Below are 18,166 nucleotides of genomic sequence, written 5' to 3'. Positions count from 1 at the left end.
CTATTCTTAAAAAAAAGAAATGAATTTTCAAATAACCCGCAATGTTCTAATTTTACAATAAATACAAAACTGGAATCCAAGGCAACCTGAGGGGTCCCACGAGTCGGAGGCACGACAAACTGCATCGTTTACGTCACCTCACATCCGCCTGTGTTTCTACATGTGTAGAAAAATTATGTGCTCTGCAGCACCGCAGCTCTTATATGGGAAAACCGCTCCTGTACATGCATACTTTATTATCGATTCTATTTGTATGAAGAAACAAGGTAACAAAACCACGTATAATATATAACTATTGTCCATATCGATTGACAGCCAAAGGTCAGGAAATTTCTAAGGGTAACCGTTTTCTTTTTCTGCAATGAATGTAAACAACTTATACCTACATAATATTTATGTAGTACGTGTAGGTATTTTTATTTAGCACTTGTAATAAACTATAATAGGACCCTACCTGTCATTACCAATATTGAGTGAATTAAATAAAATTACAATGTATATTTTTTTTGTGCTGATTTATAAATACTTATACGTAATCTACCGAACGTTTTACAACTAGTATCTACATCTACCATTATTGTTGTAGTTAAGTTTTAAATAAGTGTGTTTGTTGTGTGTAAGTACAAGTACTCACATGCTTTTATATATTTGAATGAATGCGATAAGTAAGCAATTGATTTTTAAAGTATACTGCTGATTAAAAAGTAAACATTTACTCGTCGGCTGTCCAGTTGAAAAGCAGAAAAAGGCCTAACTGTGAGCCAATTGAATTTTACGCGTCTATCCAAAAATGTCCTGTTTCGATTCGTTCCTTTTACTTTTCTTACTTTTGTTGGCTCTCTATAAATCGAGTCAGTTTTTCCGGTACGCGTGCAAATTCGCTTTCTATTTCGTTTATATCTCGACGGCAAGTATCATTTTGATGCCCTATTTCGCTTTATCTCCTTGCAATGTGAACAATTTAATGTAAGTGTAGCATTCCAGAAAAACAAAAAAAAAAAAGAAATTAGTTAATTTAAGTTTTTTAGTGTCGCATCATACGTCAGTCGATATATTTCGTCCGTATTCGGCATCAAGTGGAACTTGAAAGGGAAGAAATTTTTGAGTGATGACAGCCCTTGTGTTATTGTGAGCAATCATCAAAGTGCAGTCGATGTACTAGGTAAAGATTTTGTTTTATTTTCGTAAAATGATAAAACACAAAAGAACGTCAAATTTACAGTAAGAATGTAAAACAAAGCAAACAAAGACATTGTTTCAATTCGCTTGTTTGAAGTGAAACTGAATAAATATTTCCTAATACTGCTTGCTCTTCAAAGTAGAAAAGCAGGACAGGATATAGGCATCAAATCCCACCGGAAGGGTTCGTTTTGTTTTTCTTTTAGTAAACAATCCTGCACAATATTATTGTATTATAATTACGGATATTAGGTTGATTAATTTTTGTTTTTTTTTTATCACTGTTATGAAATTCCATTACACGTGTCAAAAAAATTTCTCAACTTTTTAGTTTTTGATTTCAGTTTCAACAACTTCTTCCAATTATTTTTGAAGTTTATTTCCTTTAAAAAGCATGTATGCTTTCACAATCTCTGAAGGTTGATTAAATGTATCTCTAGTTATTGTTTGTTTTGCTATTACAACAATTTTGCAGCAAATAGAATAAAAAATGTCGCATCAGCAGGTTAAACATTTCAGATTTTCTAATTCATAGAACAAAAACAATCAAAATTGATTTGTACATTTGTGATACTGAACCTGTGCACTTTTAACATTATATCATAACTTACGACTGCATAATTAAGAAGTGCGTATTAAATGCATTTAAGTATAGACTAATTGCATTTCTTAATACGACGTGCAAAGGATAATATAATAATTATTAGATGTATATATCTTTAAAATTACGTTTTTATATGACCGTGTAAAGTGAATTGTGAATGTAGTAATAAATATTCAATCAATATTGAAAAATACAACATTAACGTTGTAATTACGTCATAAATAAAAAAGATTATTTATATTTAGCAATACATATTCTTGTGCAATTTAATGGTCTTCATCAATCGTAGTGCCTAATCTACTTTTGAAAAGAATTTTATCTAAAAGGATTTGCAGGCAGGTACTTAAATTGTAAAATCAATCAAACGTGTAACATCAATTGTAAAAAGGAAGCAGTGAGAACAAAAAGAATTGTATTGCAAGAAAAACAAACACATTATCTTGATATATGCAAAGGATTAAACGTACACCATCAAATTGTTAACATCAACAACACTATATTCTACCTGTCGTTCGTAATTGATTTGTATTGATCGTGAAATTAAATGTTATTTTAAAAATTAAAAAGAAAAGATCCCCAACTGCTTGTCTTGCATCGACAACGTGAAGTTCCTGAAGATGTTCCTTGTGATAGGTGACGAAACGTTAAACACTTTTCACGCCACCATGATACGTCATGGGGATTTCATCAAGAAAACACAGTTAGAATCCGGATATCCGTTTTCTTCAAACGGTGAAAGCTCAACGTTAACTTAAATCGGAAGGATGCAATAAAATTATTTCATACAATCATTAAATGGCGCCATGATCGTTTGAAAAATAGGGTATATGTATAGGGAAATTCGTAAAAATAACGTCAATCATCTTTTCATTTAAATACCTAATAAAGTAACAACGTAAGTTCAGTAAATACAATTTAAAGCGTTTGACTGGAGTTACGTTTTGTTCAAAAGATTTCGAGAGTTCGGTTAGTTCAGGACAGTCTTCAGAAAAGCAAGTAAAATCAGATAGACGTTGAAAAAATCATCAATGGGCATCGCATCTTGTGAAAAATACGTGTATATAGGAATTGTTCAAAAGATCTTAAGATTTCGCTTAGTTTAAGACGGTTTTTAGAGATATTTTCGTTAGATATTTACCAAGTTATGCATTTTCGCTCATGCGACATAAAAAGAAAAAATACCGACAAATAAATGTGTAACTTCTATGTTCGGTAAACATTTTTACTTGTCTGTATATGTTAGATTTTGTGGTGGGTGCTTCCAAAAGGAAAAAGATGGAACTGTTTCAGATGCGGTGTTAAGACAGATGATAAATATACCGCAAAAAGAAAGTGAGGAGGTATTGAAGAAAATAGGTGAACAGAGCACGTATGGTAGTCAGCGGAGATCGAATGGCAGGGCGTCTTCCGAGACATCAAGAGTTAGTTATAGGTATAGAAACAGAAACGTTAATCCACACAGCTTGTAATATCAGGGGCTTAAGATTCGATGAAAACGGCGATAGAGTCGTTTATCCGGTGTTTCGTCAAAGCTGCAATTGGCAATCTCAGGGAACGTAATGTCTATCACTGGGTTTGTACTTACGACTACACAAAACATAAATAAGTCAAATCCGAAATCCAGCACTCTTCAGATAACATCGGCCGTGGAGATGTTAGCCTTTTTATCAAACTTTCGTCGTTTAATTTATAGAAAATGACCTTTCTGTGCTTATTACTTTGACTGGCATAGTTAACAAACTTCGTAATGCAATGCTGATGTCATTAGAATGTAGATTAATTAATCATCATTTGCAGAAAGGCTTTCCTTATACAGGTTGTCGAATCGAATGTATTCTACTTTTCTATTATTTTAGCACACACTTCAAATAATTATAGTAAACTAAAACCACACACGATATTGCGTTACCTTGCTAATGAAACGGTCAAACTAGGTGACTGAACATTAAAAGCGCGATGGTCAAAATCAAATCTTATAGACTCATACATTAAAGTACTTGAAACGAAACAGATGTTCGTGTAATGAAATATCCGACCACTTCACAGAACTTTCGAGGCTGGTAATGTATAAACCTTTGCGTTAACACTGTTCTATATCTCACATTAACAAAATTACCATGAAGGCTTCCTGCAACCGGCATTTTCTCTTTTAAACTGCAATCCATTAGACGAAAATTACAAAAACTTAAAATGTTATAAGTATACTAAGCAAACTGACGCTGCAACAGGGGTCCCAAGGTGTCTGGCCACTCCTGACTGATGGTAGGCACCCTAATCCATCAAAAACCACGTTTATTAATACCCTCTTAATCCAAATGAACGGTGTGGGTCATAACGGAGAAATAATTAAAAGCTTCGGTTTTTAGAACTTAATTTTACGTCTTTCAAAATAGTTTTGAATTTGTTACGTCGAGATATTTAACCTTCAAGGTCGTAGACAGCAGTAAAAGCGGGTGAAACTGAAGGACTGCTTATGGCTACGATCTGTGCTGCTAAGGTGAATGCATGAATAGTGCAATGAATGTAAACAGCTAAAGGTTGAGGTATTTTGATAACGGCTTGAACTCCATTGTGATATCCTGATGTCATAGGACATGCTAATGTAAATGACGTATAGATGAATTAGAATCTGTTAGATGTATATGTATATAATGCTTAAAGGTTTGCATTTATTGTTGCTTGGGCATATATCTCCATTTCTTCCTTTATTGAGCTAATCTTCTCATAGAAAATACTACAAATGGCGCGGTAAACACCATCTGTAGTACGATGCTACATTTTAGGATTACGTATGCTCCAACAAGATCCATTTAAATATATGGATATCTACTTGCTGAAACGAATCCCGGCGTAGCTAACCTCAACGTGATAGGCACGTTACCGTAATCGAATAAAATACTTCGAAATGGTCTGTATTCTGTCGAAACTGCCAGACGCGGATCGCGATTTCGATCTTTTTGGATCTCATCAGCGCCTCGTAGACAGCTCGATTTATTCGATTATGGTAACGTGCCTATCAGGTTGAGGTTAGCTACGCCGGGATTCGTTTCAGCAAGTAGATATCCATATATTTAAGTGGACCTTGTTGGAGCATACGTAATCCTAAAATGTAGCATCGTACTACAGATGGTGTTTACCGCGCCATTTGTAGCATTTTCTAAAACGCGCTGTTAAGATAGCGGGGAAAAGATGGTCTGTGTTCTGTCGGAGCTGTCTGCGACGCGCTGATGAGATCCAAAAAGATCGAAATCGCGATCCGCGTCTGGCAGTTTCGACAGAATACAGACCACTTCGAATTATTTTAATCTTCTCATTCTTCTAAAACTAAAACAACCTACATCTCGAACTATTTGCAGATCTAATCTAAGTCTACCACTGTCCCTCTTTAATTCCTTTTTCTGCTTCTAATATGTCTCTAATTAGCTCATTGTATCTTATTTCTTGTTGACTTCTATAACGCTGTATGCTGTATGTTCTCCTGTTTTTTTCTAATGTTTCCTCCTTTTATTTTTTTTTTTTCATTCTTCAGATAAACTTTTAAAACACACAGCTTGTTTCTTTGTGTGTATGTTACGCATGGATGGCAAATTGACAAAGTATTGAAATCGGTTTTTATACGTCAGCACAAGTATTTAAATTAATTAGTGGAAAAATATTCATATCTAGTTGATGATGTGATTACAATACGTATTCCCAGTCAGCCTTGGTTACTTTTTCAAATTTTTATCAATGAGATAAGAGAAAGATGAAAGTATATCTACTCGCACAATTGTATAAATAAACGATAAAGCCTTGAATAAAAAAGGTGTCTTTCCACCTGCAGAGAACGTCATAATTTTATTTTTGTAAAAGCGGCCGAATTTTTGTAGAAAAAAATGTTTACCTACCCGCTCACCGAAATTATAAAAAAAGCTAGCAGTAATAATTACGATAAGAAAGTCAACATTCCATTTTAAATGAAGCATTTTTATACACAATCCTAGGGACATGCCTAGCAGTGTTATTAAAACTGACATACCTACCTGAACCATATGTCCTGAACTAGCGTATTAAATAAATAATTAAATAAGAGCAAAAGAGAATCTATTCACACTACGACGTTTGTTTCGCTTTAATGCAATTACATTCTGTTTATGTCATTCGTTTCAATCCGTCTCGTTTAATACTTCCACTGTCCTTACCTACTTTACCTATTTCGATACCGTCAATCTTCATATTTCAATATTTTTGGTAGCAGAAAATACCACAAATGGCGCGGTAAACGTCATCTGTAGTACGATGCTGCAGTTTAGGATTACGTATGCTCCAACAAGGTCCATTTTAAATATATGCATATCTACTTGCTGAAACGAATCCCGACGTAGCTAGCCACTACGTGATAGGCACGTTACCATAATCGAATAAAATAATTCGAAGTGGTCTGTATTCTGTCGAAACTGCCAGACGCGGATCGCACCGTACTACAGATGGCGTTTACCGCGCCATTTGTGGTATTTTCTAAAACGCGCTGTTAAGACAGCAGGTAAAAGTTGGTCTATGTTCTGTCCGAGCTGTCTGTGACGCGCTAATAGGATTTAAAATGATCGAAATCGCAATCCGCGTCTGGCAGTTTCGACAGAATACAGACCCCTTCGAATAATTTTATTTTTGGTAGCAATTTTCTACATCTCTTCTGCCTTCAGCACATCAGTCTCATCTATCTCTTACACCAATAACCCGTTCCCACGATTCTTACAAGAAGACTGCCCTACCTTCTGCTCTAGGACAGAAAGATTAGTATTTGGCGGGAATGAAAGATCCAAAAGTTTAGGATAATTAGGGTCATTTGGGCAAGATGGCGCCGCTTTTGAAAACGGCGGAAATCTAAACGTGGGCATACCTTGTGGACGGTCTATTTGGTTAAATCGGATTGAGAAGTTGCTAGAAGTCACTTGAGATGCGTTTTTAAAACGATATTAACTGTAATATCAAAAGCCAACTTTTTATAAAATCGTAAACTTAAAACTTACACGAATGTCGCACATACTAAAAGTCGTAGACATTAATTCAGAGTCAAGGCATGACTCGTAAAAACAATTTTAGTTCATTTGTTGCATGCATCAGTGCTAAGAACTTTCTAAAAACGAAATGTATGCTGAGATACATAGAAGAAGTGAAACTTCAACGGACAAGTGGAAAAACGAATGGCAACAGACTAGTGGTAAAACGAATCGCAACAAAATTTTAACTTGAAATTTTACGGGCAGGTTTTCAAATTGGACAAATACATTAACAATCTACCCGTTTTACCGCTAGTCCGTTGCCATTCGTTTTTCCACTTGTCCGTTGAAGTTTCACTTCTACTATGTGTCCCAGTACACATTTCGTATTCACAGATTTACTGCAAATTATGATTTGATTTTTACACAGACCGCAAACAAAGGCAATGATATCCAGCCGCGTGGAGAGCAGAGGAAAGAAAATAACAGCTGAGCAAAGCACAAGCAACCGGGACTCTATCGGACTACCCGCTCTCCGCACGGCTGCGCGTTATATCCATCTAATCCAGCCGTTGCCCTCCCTCTTCCGCAGCCGACAGCCTTTCTCCCCCTCCGCCGCAGTCGCCTCTCACCATGCGATATACCGTCTACCCCATCCACGCGGCCGTAACGCTTTTTCGTGACAGAAAAAATCGTAATACCCTGTCTATAGAAGTTTCACTTCAATAAAAGAATGTTATAAGCTATTTGATGTCAAATAAATGTATGTTTTTCTAGTTAAATAGAGTTATTGCGTCATATAAAGCTGTATCCTAAATGCAAAATTACATCACTAAGAAGGTAGTGGTAATTGTCGGCTCTTGAGTCACTATATGAAATAAATATTTTCGACAAGTCTGAAGAATAGGTGATTGCAATTACTAGGAATAATAATTCTCTAACAATTTCGTTTAAAATGTAATAACATAAAAAACTGCTTTCGAACCGAGCGTAAGGCGCGTTGTACGCCTGGTGTTAGTTTTATTATCCGTATTTTCTCTCAGAATCTATTGTAATCAACAAGAAATCAGGCCAATAAGGAATATAAAATTTGTTGATTGTAATAAAACCATAAGAATTTCGAAATTTCGACCAATAATTTCTGAGTTGTAGAGTAATGGTAGTATACTAAATTAGTGGGTAAATAGTAAAACAAAATTTAATATTATTGTCAGAGATGTGATTTATTTGAAATACTTGCATTTAAAATGCAAATACAAAGCAAACAATACCGATTTTTATCTTGCATTTAAATGCTTTTTTGAGAAAAGCATTTTGTATTTTTATTTAATATACTTTTCAAAAACGTATTTTCTATTTGTAAAATGCAAAATACATTTTTGCCATTAAAAGTTTTGCTAGTATCACGGTTCAAACACTATATACAATAATAAATGAAAGTTGCTCACATTGGCAAATGAAGGTATCAGAAGCTGAAAAAGGGGACAAAAAGACATTCCATGAATGCGTTTTAATTCTTTAATTGAAAAGAGCCTAAAACTTCTAAACTCCTTGGAAATGGATAATCTAAAATATAGAAGGGATATTGTTTTCCGGGTTCAATGTCATGGTCCATGGAATTTTGAAGTTTTAAATTATTATCAGTACCTGCCAAGTCCCACTTATCGTATCTTTAGGAAGCAAATACGAAATTCTATAAATTACGACAAAAGAGCCCGCAAAACAATATCGAATTGATATACGCCAGCTGTGTAAAACTGAAAACTACAAGATATTGTGGTGTGCTAATAAAAGCCTATGAGCCAAAATTTTTATAAAAACTAGAAACGATGGATTCCATTTCGTTCTCTTATTACAACGTGCAAACACCACTGTTAGTGTAAAAAAAACTCCAATATTTAAAAAATAAGCAAATGCCTGCAAGGTTTTCNTTCTAGAACTTTCTATGTTATCAAGTTTTTATTAATTAAAATTCGTCATTCGTTATTGATATTCACTTTGGAAATTCGAGCTCAACTACTACAACGTCAGGTTTAGAAAAAGAATATCCAAGAATGATCGAAACTTCGCCTTTTCGTGTAAATTAACAAACTTTTTTATGTTTAGTTTTTATCTAATTGAATAGCCTATTCCCAATTAATTCGCAGTCATTACAAATTTTGAAGAAGAAAACCTACTACAAATAAACATAACGAAAATATTGCAAAATGTGTAGATATGAATTTTGAGAGCCCTGATTTCGTAAACAGACCACGGTTACGGCCCTGAAACAGTAACTCACATATTTAGTGATGAAACGTGTGCAGTTCCGTGTTCTATTTTCAACTTTTATCATATTTTAGACTACTTTACTTGGAAAAAATATATCTACAACAATGTCAATTTCGTTGTGTATGTTGTGGTATTTTCTTTGATAATAAATACTATTTGTATTTGTAGACGTATTTATACATAAATGATAAAATTGCGTAAATGGATTTTGTCCTCTTTACCAATATAGTGATAATTACTATTCACGATTTCAACAAACAATTATTGCAAGTGTTTAGTTCTCCAGAAATCCAGACAATAAATTTTGATGTTTGTAAGAAATTTTAATGCAATTGCAAAAAAATATCTATTACCTACTATATTGCATATGTGTTTCCCACAATTAATTTAAGTCGGTTAATATTCCGATGTGTTTTTTAATTTACTTTCAATAAAAAATTACTAATTTTAAATGAAATTCAGAAAAATGATAATACATACTTACTGTTTTATCTTAAGTGAGCAGGTAGAACGTCATTGGATGATAAACGTGTCTTATTAATAGAAATCAAAAAATAATATTTCTGTTTGCTTAATATACATATATCAATAGCATCTCAGTTACTTATCAGTAACGGGTGATTACGTTACGTATCTATCTCTTAAATATAAAGTGATAAAATGTACTAAAGAATTTAAATAGGACAATTGTAGGGAACGTGAAGCTTCGAGGCGAATATTTAATAATAGAGATCACAATTTCAATATTAAGAGAATTAGGTAAAAAACAAGCTGCCATTTGTTGAGCATAATAACCTGGGGCTGCCATCACCTAAATTGCCGACGCCGGTGAACACGAGAAAAATCCCGGACGTTTGGGCGGAATATGGTTTTTCCCCGGACACCTCTGAAAAAATATTTTTTGCAACACAAAATAAAACCATCGTTATAATTTTTTAGGTCTGAGGTAATATGGTAACAAAAATAATTAGAAACGCTTCGCACGGGTGCAATGCTGATACTAAATATGTATATTTTTGTTTTGTTTAATCCACCAAAAGACACTAAAGCATTTAAAATATAAAAGTCTTTTGTATTTTACATTTGAAACAACAAATCAAAAAAGTATTTGGTAGTATGAAAAAATACAGCTTTAAAAATTTGGGAATAGGCAATACAATCAGACAAAAACCAAATATAAAAATGCCCTTTATTAAATAACATGAAAAAAATCGTCGACGTTTTGGTCGACCCTTTTCAAGACCTGACCTTGTGTAGTAGTTGAGATATATTGCCAAGGTGAATGTTATTAATGAGTACCTACAACGAATTTCAATTAATAAAAACATGATAACATAGAAAGTTTTTGAAAAGTTAAAAGAACGTGTAGTACCCCCACGTGTGTAGAAATTCTTCAAAAGTTATGACAGATTAAATTAATATGTAACTGCATTGCCCATTCTCTTAATTTTGTGTATTTAACTCGCGGTCGTTACAAATTTTAAAAAATTTATATACACGTGGGCAATATAAATACTGGTATGCAAGGGAAGAAAAAGTAGGGAATGAGCGAATATAAAGATAGGAGACGAAAAATTAGAAGTAGCTGATTTTAGGTATCTAAGAAGTCAGATAAGTCAGGACGGAAGGAGCAGTAGGGATATAAATGAGAGGATAGCGCAGGGTCGTGTCACTTTTAATAAAAAAAGTCACTTCTATGCTCGCGAATAGTTAATTTAGAAATTCGAAAAAGGTTGTTAAAGATAAATGTTTGGAGCCCGGCGTTGTACAGGTGCGAAACATGGCCAGTGGGCGCGGCTGAAAAGAAAAGGTTAGAAGCGTTCGAAATGTGGTGTTACAGGCAAATGATGAGGATACCGTGGATAGAGAAGGTTAGAGATGAAGAGGGATTAGAAAGAATAGGAGAACAGAGGACTCTACGGAAGTCAATAAGAAATAGGTTAGGTTAGGTTTGTAGGACACCGTCTAGGGCATGAAGGTCTAGTCATACACATATTAAAGGCAGAAAGTGGAGTTAGGAGGAATAGAGGTAGATCTAGATTAGATTACTGTTCGCAAATTGTTAAGGATGTGGGTTGTTCTAGTTTGAGGGAAATGCGAAGTTTAGCTCAGGATTGGAAAGAGTGGAGGTACCTGTCCAACCAGTCTTAGGACTGACGACCTTATGATGATGATACACATGGGGCTAAGACACGTTCTTTAACTCTTCTAGAACTTTCTATGTTATCAAGTTTTTATTAATTAAAATTCGTCATTCGTTATTGATATTCACTTTGGAAATTCGAGCTCAACTACTACAACGTCAGGTTTAGAAAAAGAATATCCAAGAATGATCGAAACTTCGCCTTTTCGTGTAAATTAACAAACTTTTTTATGTTTAGTTTTTATCTAATTGAATAGCCTATTCCCAATTAATTCGCAGTCATTACAAATTTTGAAGAAGAAAACCTACTACAAATAAACATAACGAAAATATTGCAAAATGTGTAGATATGAATTTTGAGAGCCCTGANACGTGTTATTTCTAATCTTTCTAATTATTTTTATGTTAAAAACCCATTAATTGTAATTGTTTTTTATTGTATTTGTTGGTACTTACACATAAGCAAGCAAGTTATATACATATGTGTCAGATAAATACAGAAAGGCATAACGAAACGAAAGAATAACTCATTTTGTAGTAGTAAATAATATAAATTTTAAAACCATTACTATTTTAGTTAATATAAAACTAGCTGTTTGGTGTGGTGGGACACCCGGTAGGAATGAAGTTTCTTACGTTATCTGCTCACGATATTTCGCAATGGCAATTTTAGGACTGAAGTTTTTTTTTTATGTTTTCGTGGAAGAGTGTCGGATTCCCGAGGAAGAAGTCCTCGGACCTACCGACTAAAACCCCTCTACCAGAGGCGGATTAAATGTTGAGAGCGCTCTAGGCTATCACCTCATAGGCGCCCCTCTGGCGGTCATATATTTTGCAAAATACTTTTTTTTTATTAGGTATTGCCTAATTTTTTTTTTTTAGGTTTAAAAACTTCCGCGCGCGCCCCTTTTTAACCTTGCGCCCCTAGGCATATGCCTACTTTGCCTTATGGTTTAATCCGCCACTGCCTCTACCTCTAGCCGTTCTAGGACCAATGGTCCTCTTCTGCCGACTGTAGGTTGTTACTAACATATTATTATAGCTTCCGAAGCTTTTTGAAATGACTGCTATTAGATAGAAAGATCACTAGATGGCAGACTAATCGAATCTACTCTCTACCTCTTGCTGCATGCAGAGAGGGAGAGAGATGTCTACTAACACGTTCGATTTTTGGTCCGCGTTGCTTGACTTAGAGCAGGGATGGCGAACCAATGGCACGCGTGCCATTAGTGGCACGGGACACAATATTTTGGGCACGTCACTAATGTTTCTGTCATTGATTCTTTAATCAAGGAATTTTCAGCAAGATTTTCTCACTTCAGAGAATTATCGGAAATACTAATACGAAAGTTTATTATGTACACTGGTGTGACATTTGATAAAATAAATTGAAGAATCTGAAATGCAGCTGATTGATTTCCAGTCTAGTTCAATATGATTCAAAAAGTTGTTGAAACAAGGAAAGAGTTACAAATAATTGAAACAGAAAGATTGACGGGTAATACAAGTGAAAATGCTAATAACAAAATTTTGGAAACATGGAATGCGATAACAACACATTTAATTTTTTGAAAAAGCTGGCATATGATATTTTAATAATGTTTTCATCAACCTATGCCTGCGAGTCATCATTTTCAGAGATTAATAACATCAAAAACTCGCAGTTACAAACCGTTTGGTAGGGGAAGGTGGTCTGAGATGGCATAGATTTCGAAAAAATGAATTTTTAGGAATCTTGTAACTTAATTGAAATAAATAGCCCATCTATGTAAAATAAAGGTTTATTATCTTCTTAGAATAATTGAACAAAATGAACACAAATTACTATTTCTTTGGAAAACAATCATTTTTAAAAAAGTCTTGAAAATCCATCTCACCCAACCCCTATGGGTAAGATGGCATACAATTAACAGTACTCATCCAAATCACCGTTTTACTTGCAAATATCACAAATGACAGGTTTTGACGTTTTTGGTAATCCAATGCACTCTGCGTGGCACCATCGACGACAGATTTGACATCGAAGCCAGCATTCTTTGGGTCGGGAATGGCTCCAAGGCTCCATGCAATAAATGCAGGATGGATCTTCATCGTCCGAGGCGAATGGTTCTTCCTCGTCACCTGATTCTGCCAACACGATTCTTTTTTTAGTTTTACGAGCAGACTTTCTTGAAGCTTCTGCGTTTTTTTCAGCTACAATAGCTTTTAGTTGTGTTATATCTGGAGATGAATTCAGTATTCCGAATTTGCCTTTCTTACGGTTCACAAATCTTTTCGTTTGCGAACATTTGGGCAATGGAGATATATCTGCAATCGTTAAAGTTGCTTCAGTTCGATTGTTAGATTGGGAGCTCTTTGGATCTGAAGGTTCTCCATCGGTCTGGACATTTGTCTGCGAGCTCACTGGTACTGAAGGCCCTGCATCAGTCTGTTCATTTGTCTGAGAGCCCTCAGGCGCTGAAGGCCTTGCTTCGGTTTGGTTATTTGTCTGAGAGCTCTGAGGCGCTGAAGGCCTTGCTTCGGCTTGGTCTCTTGTATGAGAACTCTCCGGCGTTGAAGGCCCTGCTTCATTTGGGTCACTTGTCTGAGAACTTTTCGACGGTGCAGGCCCTGGTTCGTTTGGATCATTTGTCTCAAAGCTTACAGGTACTGAAAGCCCAGCCTCGTTTTCATCGTTTATCTGAGAGCTCACAGGTGCAGAAGGTTCTGCCTCAGCTTCGGCTTGAGACTGGGAGGTCTGGTCAGTGACGTCTGAAGGTGCAAACATGAGATGGCATACATACTGGGTGAGATGGCATATACCCTATGCCGTCTCATCTGACAGGTACTTAATTTAGAAAACAAGTGGCAACTCTTTCATTCTTCAAGTTAGTCTAATATTTCAAGCTACATATTTGTCACACTCAGATCTAAAAACAATATTGGCAGTTACCTACCTGTTAGCTTTCGTACAACAGCAGGAATCTGACTTTTTCTTCACTAAAAACAAGATTTTGAGAGAGGTTGTTTTACAAAAACCGACGTGCGCTCCGCTTCGATCGTCCGCACGCACTGTCGATGCGGCCGGTCGGAACGAGTTTCTATCGGCGATGTATCTGTGTGTATAGGGTCGCCACCGGACTACAAACGGCGAAAATATTGCTGCTATGCCATCTCAGACAGTATGCCGTCTCAGACCACCTTCCCCTAGATGACTCCAATTCAGCATGCATTCTGCTAAAATTAACATCTTACAACCCTAACATAAGCTTAGGCAAAAAAATTTTATGTCAAATGAATTTTTGTTGTTTAAAGATTACTTGCACTTTGAAAATTTTCTTAGATGCTTGTGAATAATTTCTATTTTGCGCCAAATAATTTTCTTTTTGTTTTAACGTTCTATAGCAATATAAGAAAAATGCAAATATTTTTTGAACCTTCTTCAAAGTAGGTAACAAACCGACCGGGTCGGGTACGAACTCGTCAGAACTAGTGTCTTACAGGAAAACAAATAAAACACAAATAGAACTTTAAAACTGTTTATTTATTTAATCGTAGAAATTGACAAGTGATTGTGATCGTCAATAGTAGTATGACTTTTTATACATACGTTGTGTGATATTAGTAACTCATTCATAAAATTTGTTTTTTCCTATATGAAACGTCAATTTTCTGTAAAAAACTTGAACCTAGGCTCTCTTAATATATGACTTTTTTTGAAATAGGTATGTCTATAATTGTTAATGTTTTATATAGCACTTCGCTTGTTATATAATAAAATAATCCGGAACTCACCACGTGGAGGTGGTTGCATGTCGAATTCTACCTACCCGCCCTCCTTTCCTATTCTTATTCTTCAAATGAAGGCCTTGAAGAAGTCAAATTTAGTCTCAAATATTCGCAGTACTCATCGGGAAGTTATTGTCACCTTCCCATGCGTCAAAGATGCCGTCGCTATCGATCGTTTACTACATTCATTCCTACCAATGTTATTACAATTTTGGGAACAGTAGTAGAAAGTTATTTTTAGCCTACACACCTGTTATTTTCAGTTCTTAAGGATCTCTGTAGTTTACGATTTCCTACCTATTAAGTAAAAGACTTTGACGAATTATGCAACAGATTGCCTAACTAAACTAAAAAGTATTTAAAACAACCGACCAAAACCACACAACCATCCTTGAGATATTCATTATTTTTAAAGTTTTCTATTTTCTGCTATCCTCCTCATCTTGATAAAAGGTCAAAAATTTGAAAATGTCAAAGATGGTTGTATAGTTTCGGTCAGTTGTTATAAATAATTTGTAAGAAATTATCATTATAGGTATGTTCGATATTTGGCCCATTATGGGGAGGTGTGCACCAGTAGGCAAAAGGGAACTTCTATACATATTTCCTTTTGGATTAGCAGCATGGCTAGCCGGTTTAGTTTTCATAAATAGGAGAGAGCCGAGTCAAGCCAAAAGCCAAATGAATCAAGCCGCCTTGTGGGCCAAAAAAGAGAAGGTAATATTTAATAATAGTGTTTTCTCATAAGTAATATGAAGAATTATATTGAACACATATTACCTGCTGAATTCGAAGGTAATTATAATTTGCTAATATGAATTTCATATTTTCCTAAAAAGAGTAGTAACTATTCAACTTTTATTCTATACATATCATCATCATCATAGGGTCGTCAGTCCTAAGACGGGTTGGACACGTACCAACACTTTCCTATCCTGAGCTAAACTTCGCAGTTCCCTAAAACTAGAACAACCCACATCCTTAACTATTTGCGATCAGTAATCTAACCTAGGTTTACCTTTACTCTTCCTAACTCCTGTTTCTGCCTCTAATATGTCTCTGACTAGACCTTCATGCCTGAGAAAGTGTCGTACTAACCTATCTCGCCTATTTCTTATTGACTTCCATAGAGTCCTCTGTTTTCCTATTCTTTCTAATACCTCTTCATTTCTAACCTTTTCTATCCACGGTATCCTCATTATTCGCATGTAACACCACATTTCGAACGCTTCTAACCTTTTCTTTTCCGCCGCGCCCACTGTCCATGTTTCGCACCCGTACAACGCCGTGCTCCAAACATACACCTTTAACAACCTTTTTCGAATTTCTAAATTAACCGTTCGCGAGCATAGAAGTGACTTCTTTTTATTAAAGGCGACACGACCCTGCGCTATCCTCTGCTTTATATCCCTACTACTCCTTCCATCCTCACTTATCTGACTTCCTAGGTATCTAAAATCAGCCACTTCTTCTAATTTTTCGTCTCCTATCTTTATATTCGCTCTTTCCCTACTTTTTCTTCCCTTGCATACCAGTATTTTAGTTTTACTTTTATTTATTTTCATACAGTACTGATCTGTCAGTACCGCTTCCATTTTATTTAAAGCTATCTCTAGGTCCTCCTTGCTAGATGCTAATACTGCTATATCATCTGCAAATCTAAGCATACTAATTTTTTGCCCTTGCACATCTATCCCTACAGTTGTACTGTCTTTATTGATGTTGATGGCGTCTTCGATGTATAGATTAAAAAGTAGCGGTGACAGTGTGCATCCCTGTCTGACTCCCTTCCTAATATTTACTTCTCTACGTTGGTGCCCCAGCTCTATAACTGCCTGTTGCTCTTTATACAAACTAAATATCACTCTTTTATCTTTGTAACTCATCCCTACATTTTTAAGTATATTTAAGATTTTGTTAATTCTTTACATAGTAAATTAATAATTAGGCAAACCAACAAAATGGGGAAGTATTTCGATGCACTTGAAGGTGCGCATGAGCGAGCTTTAATGACACGTTTATAGCTATACTACGTAGAACAAAGACACAACCCCCTCCCATAATTTACCGCCAAAAAGTTTTACATTTTTCACGTATTGGTAATAGTAATGACCAGAAATGTTGAAAAATTAATGACAATGTTTCCTAATGATTTTCCGAAGTTTCTCATAAGTTATTTTTATCACGCTAGTTTTGTCTTCTGAAGGATTTATGAACTGCGTCATTCTCTGCCGACTTTCGGACGCTTCAAAGGTGCCGTCAGTATCGATCGCCTGCGGCCTTCGTTCACATGTACCATTATATATTATTAATAAGAAATAACAGAATATGTAGTAAAATAAATACTAAATTCTTCTAAACAGAAAAAAGTAAATCCGTCGATTGTTTCCGTCATTTGTTAAATAGTCCCACTCAAAACTCGTTTGTTCTTTATTCAAATTTACATTAAATCAATTTTTTTTCAAATTCTAATTTTTTAATTGTAGATAAAGCTTTGGATTTTTCCGGAAGGAACGAGAAGAGACACTGGCAAAATAGACGAATTTAAAAAAGGAGCTTTTTATACAGCAATATACGCTCAACTTCCAATCTTGCCGGTAGTTTTCAGTAACTACTATTTTCTGAACAGTCGAGAAAAACGTTTTGATCCTGGTAAGTAAAATTTAATTAAGGATGGTTGATACAATAGAAAAACAACAGATGGATTTAGATGAAACATTTAAAATGACCGATTTTATAGTCTTTTATTTAATGGTTTTTAGTGGTAGGTACTGGTAATTTACTTTTTCAATTGTTTGCATTTCCAAATTTATATAGATCAACTACGTTGTTTTTGCTAAAAAATAGTACATACGTATACTTCGTTTACTTTCTGTAGCGATGTGACCTTCAGTTTGACCAGCGCAAAGTAGAAAAGAATAGCACTAGGCCAGAAAAGAAAGGAGACAACTCTCGGCCAAACTCTTAACCGGTGAGCAGCATATAATCCGTACAGTACTGCACGGAAAAATTGGCCATTTTATCCACTACAATTGCATTGCTCAAATGTGCTGTTTTTGGTACCATTTACTACTGAAAATATCAACGAGATGTTTATTGATATTTGAAGACATATTAAAGGCTTTAACGCTTGTTTTCGACTTGCACTACTATTCATGATTGAACAAAACTTTTGGCAGGTACTGTATGAAAAAGTATGTTTAATGAACAAGAGTCGAGAGT

At 35.2% G+C, this 18,166-nt stretch overlaps 1 protein-coding gene across 2 annotated transcripts in view; it reads left to right on the top strand.

Annotated features, from left to right (window-relative positions):
• Window positions 1–639: 639 nt before the first annotated feature.
• Window positions 640–18,166, top strand: part of LOC108735992 (1-acyl-sn-glycerol-3-phosphate acyltransferase alpha) — a 20,067-nt gene continuing 2,540 nt past the window's right edge. Inside the window, exons 1-4 of one of the 2 annotated variants that reach the window (XM_025976436.1) lie at window positions 640–966; window positions 1,029–1,162; window positions 15,480–15,661; window positions 17,431–17,596. In XM_025976436.1, the coding sequence (XP_025832221.1) occupies window positions 791–966; window positions 1,029–1,162; window positions 15,480–15,661; window positions 17,431–17,596 (658 nt within the window). In that variant the 5' untranslated portion in view covers window positions 640–790. The remainder of the gene's footprint in view (window positions 967–1,028; window positions 1,163–15,479; window positions 15,662–17,430; window positions 17,597–18,166) is intronic. The other variant, XM_025976435.1, reaches the window with a different exon arrangement.

This window comes from Agrilus planipennis, unplaced genomic scaffold (genome assembly GCF_000699045.2).
Source record: "Agrilus planipennis isolate EAB-ADULT unplaced genomic scaffold, Apla_2.0 scaffold75, whole genome shotgun sequence".
In the NCBI taxonomy this organism is placed as follows: Eukaryota; Metazoa; Arthropoda; class Insecta; order Coleoptera; family Buprestidae; genus Agrilus; species Agrilus planipennis.
The sequence above is the reverse complement of the archived record's forward strand: the minus strand, read 5'-3'. Positions and strand labels throughout refer to the sequence as shown.